General features: G+C 42.0%; 1 protein-coding gene across 1 annotated transcript; it reads right to left on the bottom strand.

The window, feature by feature from the left end:
• Positions 1-2,604: 2,604 nt before the first annotated feature.
• LOC123042964 (mannose/glucose-specific lectin) lies at positions 2,605-4,572 on the bottom strand. Its single transcript, XM_044465300.1, has 4 exons — positions 4,215-4,572; positions 3,755-3,941; positions 3,393-3,593; positions 2,605-3,068 (listed from the first exon to the last, which is right to left on the bottom strand). Exons 1-4 carry the CDS (start codon positions 4,493-4,495, stop codon positions 2,829-2,831), a joined length of 909 nt encoding a protein of 302 aa, XP_044321235.1. The 5' UTR covers positions 4,496-4,572; the 3' UTR covers positions 2,605-2,828.
• Between the last annotated feature and the right edge of the window lie 481 nt (positions 4,573-5,053).

Here is a 5,053-nt window from a genome sequence, read left to right as displayed (position 1 = left end):
GCAGGTGGCGTGGCAGCACGGCCGTGCGCGCGCGTCGGGCACGCGCTCGGCGTCCGACTGGCGTGGTGGAGATGACGACTGGCAGTTGGGCCAGTGGGCCGCACTGCTGGGCTGGGTAAGTGGCCAGGTATCCTCTCTCTCTCTCTCTTTTAATTGTTTTTGTTTTTCTATTATTCTGTAACTTCAGGGCTTTATTAAAAATACTTAGATACCTTAAAAAATCCTGAAAATAATCATAGGCTCTGTTTAGATTAATTCCAATAGCCCACACTTATTTCCAGAATTATTTGAGCATTTAAAATATTTACTAGCATTTAAATGGCCAAATGCAAAGTACATATAATTTAATTCAGTGACCAAATATGTCATGGAAAAATGTTCAACACCTCTGGTTATGGTTTCTAGCATTTTCCAGAAATGATGAACATTTTTGAAAGCCATTTGGATTTACTGAAAATATTTTTAGGTTGAACCTATTTGAATTCCATTTGGTACTAGGGTTTGGACATCCCCATTTCAGATTTAAATGAAATTTTAAACATGATGCAGCAACAAGCTAGTCCAAGTGCATAGCAAGGCTAGGGACGTGACAATAACACTACTAGAAAAAACTTTATACACAGAATATTACCAGTAGCGCTTGTTAAAATGAGGCGCTACTGCTACTTAGCAATAGCGCGTCCGCTAGAACGGCGCTACTGTTACCCGCTTAGCAGTAGCGCAGCAGAAACAAAAATTGTTTTAAGATGGGCGTGCCTTTTTGGGCCTTGCCCAATTCCCAGACCAGGCCAGCCCAGCCCAGTAGATGGATGATGATAGTATCCGACTTCCGACGACGGAGGCGAGGCTGCCTATCAGGCTGCAACCTCACTTAAAAAAATCAGGCTGCAACCTGCTTCAAGAATCGAGTAATTTATTCTCAATCGAAAAAGAAAAGAATAATTGAGTCACAAAATCGTGGTAGGTGTAACGTCACGGTCGATCAACATATCCACACGTACAACCACTTCCAGCAGTTGTTACGTCTTAACACCTTTTTTGTTATTCCTGCAGGCAGTCGGTACAACTTGCTCTATGCATCAATGCTTCACTCCGAGGGCCATCGGACTTTAGAGGATATCAGTTAGAGGGCCCATCGATGTGCACGACATGGTTGAATGATTCTCGCCGTTTTAAAATAAATGTCGCTTGTTTAGTACAATTTTATAGGAAATACTAAACAATAACTGCTTGAATAATTGAGTCAAACTGTTGGTAGGTAAAATAGTGTCATGGTTAACCTACATCGTACAACTACCTCCAGTGGTGGCTACATCTTGACTCGTATTTTGCTCTACATGCAGTTACTTTAGCTTAGCTACAATTTTTGAGGCAAGAGACCGTAGAACAATCGGTCTACGGTATATTTTCAATAAATCAAAGTGTGTGTGCGTATGTGTGTGTGTGTGTATATATATATATATATATATATATATATATATATATATATATATATATATATTTGTTTATTTATATATATGAAGGTAAAAGAAAAAGAAAAGGCTCACCAAACTATCCAATGTCTTTCTTAGGAAACATCATGGTAACCAATCAGGAAACTAAAAGTGAGCTTTTCTCCAGTCTTGAAAACCTTGCTTGAATTTGAGCTTGACTCTGTGTTGTAGTATAACACATCTCTCTTGAGTAGAACTTCCCAGTATATAAAACTTGGATTAATGTGCCTGAAGATCTTATCATTTCTTTGCATCCAATCGCCAGAAAGACATAATGATTAGGTTCATACCCACTTATTTTTGTAATTCAGCTAGAACTAGCATTACTTCATGTATCACACATGTGTCTCTCTTTTTGTGTGGTGTAAGCATGTCCCAGCATCTGAGGGTGAAAGGGCAGTCTCAGAATAAGCGCAAAGCAGTCTCTTCCACTTGATATCCTTTCTTTCACTTTAGCTTTAGCTCCACTGGAATTTCCAGTATAGCAAAGTCTTGCAAAGCCTGTCTAGTCACAAGAATAATCATCAGACATCTTGAAAACTTTATCAAGGATAGCAAAGTCTGTCTAATCGCTATCCTATCCTTTCTTTCACTTTTAGATTTAGCTTTGCTAGAATTTCCAATACAGCAAAGTCTTTCAAAGCTTATCTAATTGTTTGAATGATAAACGAACATCTTGAAAACATCGTTCAGGATACCAAAGTCATCTAATCGCTATCCTTTCTTTCACTTTAGCTTTGCTAGAATTTCCAGTAGCATGTCCGCTTTTACCAGTATTGTAGGCAATTTATACCAGTTGCCCTAATTGCTATGCATCAATATCAATGTTGACTGAATAAACTCTGTCCAGGACACCAAGTCTCAATGCCCTTGCTGTGAAATTAGCTTTCATAGAACTTTCAAAAGCACGCCGCTCGCGCATCTTTTGTTGTCGCCAATTCTCTACACATTTTCCAGGTTTATTCAGCCTCAAGTTGCTGTCAAGAGAAATACAATGACATCATAGACTTGACTTAGTGGGGCACGCACATGATTCATGCATGGGGTCTACGAGTGCCCATGAGCGGAAGAAAACAGATAAATTTAGTGAAACATCGACGAGGACTGCACGTCACTGAGTGGGGGAACTTTATTTCTCATCATCAAACATAATAGATTTACTCAACATAATAAGGGACGACAAAGCACGCACCGAGATACGGGGAGCAAGTTAAAAACTGCAAGAGGGAGGTCCCGATGGACACTCCGTCAATCATATCGAGTTAAACAAAGAAAAATGTAGGTTGAACTAAAACTGAAATTGCGCGCATCACCATGGGCAGGCACTAACATAATTCAAACCGTGTAAATACCAAACGCGATGAGTTGCGTATCGTCGGCACGGCCAAAGAAGCCAACGATGCTTTGGTCTTCCGGCACATTAGCTTTGAAGAGCGTACCGGTTGTATGTCCAAATGGTCCGTATGTTCCTTCGTTCGTGACAAACTTCAGTGACTCAATAACAGTCTGCCCATTGTTAAGGCTGACATGTGTTCCAGACACGGCTTTCAAAATCTCCCGAGGCCCCAGCTGGACCTGCAACACGTCAACGAAAGGAAATCATTGATCAAGAACTGACCTAGCAATTTTGGAAACTCTACAAACAACACCGGGCAAACCCATCTAGCTAACTACATTCATTTTATGAATTCTATCCATCGAAGTAATGAGAAGCTCCTGGGTGGAGTGGTAGATAGGACAGAGGTTGTTGTCGCCGGCCTGGGTTCGAGTCTTCTCATCTCTCTCATCTCCTATAAGAATAAGGCCGGGGGGGGGGGGGGACTCTCCCATATGTTCTCATTCCATTGAAGTAATGAAAAATTAGCAGTCCCAGAACCAAAACATGCATGAAAAACAAACCTTTGTGGGGATACCATTACCACCACCCCAAGAACCCATGGTGCGCCTCTTTCCGGACAGGTCAACGTAAGTGCATGAAAACTTGGCAATTGTCCCCTCATGGACGATGGTCATACTTTCTATGCGCCATGGCTGTTCTGAGTCCGTACCTGAACCACCATGTCCACCCCATGGGCCAGCCTTTGTGAGAGTGGGCAAGCTCTGCATCATGTACAAGCAATATGATCCCCATCAGCTAGCTCTCTATATTCCTAACGGCTGGGCAACAAGGATCGGTACATAAAATTGAATTGGTCGATGAACTTGAACATAATTAAAGCACCCAAAAAAAGCTTCAACTAATAAATAAATACTCTTCTCACCTGCATGCTGCAAAATCCATGGAAACTAAGCTCCCACGTGTCACCATCCTCTACCATTTCATGGAATTTCACCTTGACTATACCACGCGCCATCGCAAGATCACCTGTCCCGCCAGTGATAGACCACTCACTTGGTTGCTCAAACGTCGCTGAGAGTCCCATTAACTGGAGCGTGGAGCCCTTAAACCTGTGTAATTGGACTTTTAATTATCGTAACTAGAAGCTATAGCTTAGTCCGCCCGTGCCCAAATGCACAGAGATGTTGCCGTTGTCCTACAAAATCTTATATAAGCTCTCTTTTTTTTTCTGAAAATCGAGAGCTAGCATCGGGTGCTTAGATTACAACGCAAAAATGGGCAAGAATACTACTCACTGTGAACTTTAGCCTAAGTTGTAAAACTATAAAATCAAGCAATATACCTAAATACATATGGAAGATAAAAATAACATGTACACATACCTTCCATTCGTGAACTCAAGGGTGACGAAATGACTCCATTTACTAGCATAGATTTGCTGGCCTTGGGCACGACCGACTAGCTTCGCGCCATGGCCAGTGCCATCATATATTGTCCAGTCGACAACGAATGGCTGGCCCCACCCATTGATAGCATTGTCGTTTATTATGGCTCCTCTGGTTGGGTTTGGTCCAGAAGAAATGTTGTGCAAGTACAAGCTATGGAAGTTAAACTCGGTGTTCTCCAAGAGTCCAGCGAATGGTGTAATCTGGAAACTGGCCATGGGTGAGTGGTGGGGAGAACACTAATGCTTAAAGTTGATATAGTAGGACGGCTAGCTAGAGCAAGGCACCAAGCTTGTCTTAGTTTGTATGTCTTGTGGCTGGACGATGTAGGGGTATATTTATAGAAAGATCTCTCCTCTTTGGTTCACGTGCTAACCTAGCTGTGGAGAGAAGAGAAAGGCTAGCTGTGGGGCCACCTCACCCTTATATTGCCTCATGTCTCCCTTCGTTGCTTTGCTTGTTTCCTTCCAAAGTTTTTCTTCGAAAATGACAGCTCTAAAGGTTGATCAAAAGTACAAAACACCTGGTACTAAATTTTTGTGCATCTATCCGCTATAAACAAAAGTTTGTCCAGAATTCTACAATTGGGCCGCACGCGCTCCTGCCCAACAAAGCCGGCCCAGTAATTATCTTGCCCATGCAGTTGGAAACACCTTATTTATTGCGCCGGGCGACAAATAGTTAAAGCTACGCATAGATCGCCCAAGACTGGGCCTGCCTGTTTTTTTTCATTATTCTGTTTATATTTTTTCTGTTCCTTTCTCGTTGCTATTTTT

This window comes from Triticum aestivum, chromosome 2B (assembly GCF_018294505.1).
Source record: "Triticum aestivum cultivar Chinese Spring chromosome 2B, IWGSC CS RefSeq v2.1, whole genome shotgun sequence".
Lineage (NCBI taxonomy): Eukaryota > Viridiplantae > Streptophyta > Magnoliopsida > Poales > Poaceae > Triticum > Triticum aestivum.
The sequence above is the reverse complement of the archived record's forward strand: the minus strand, read 5'-3'. Positions and strand labels throughout refer to the sequence as shown.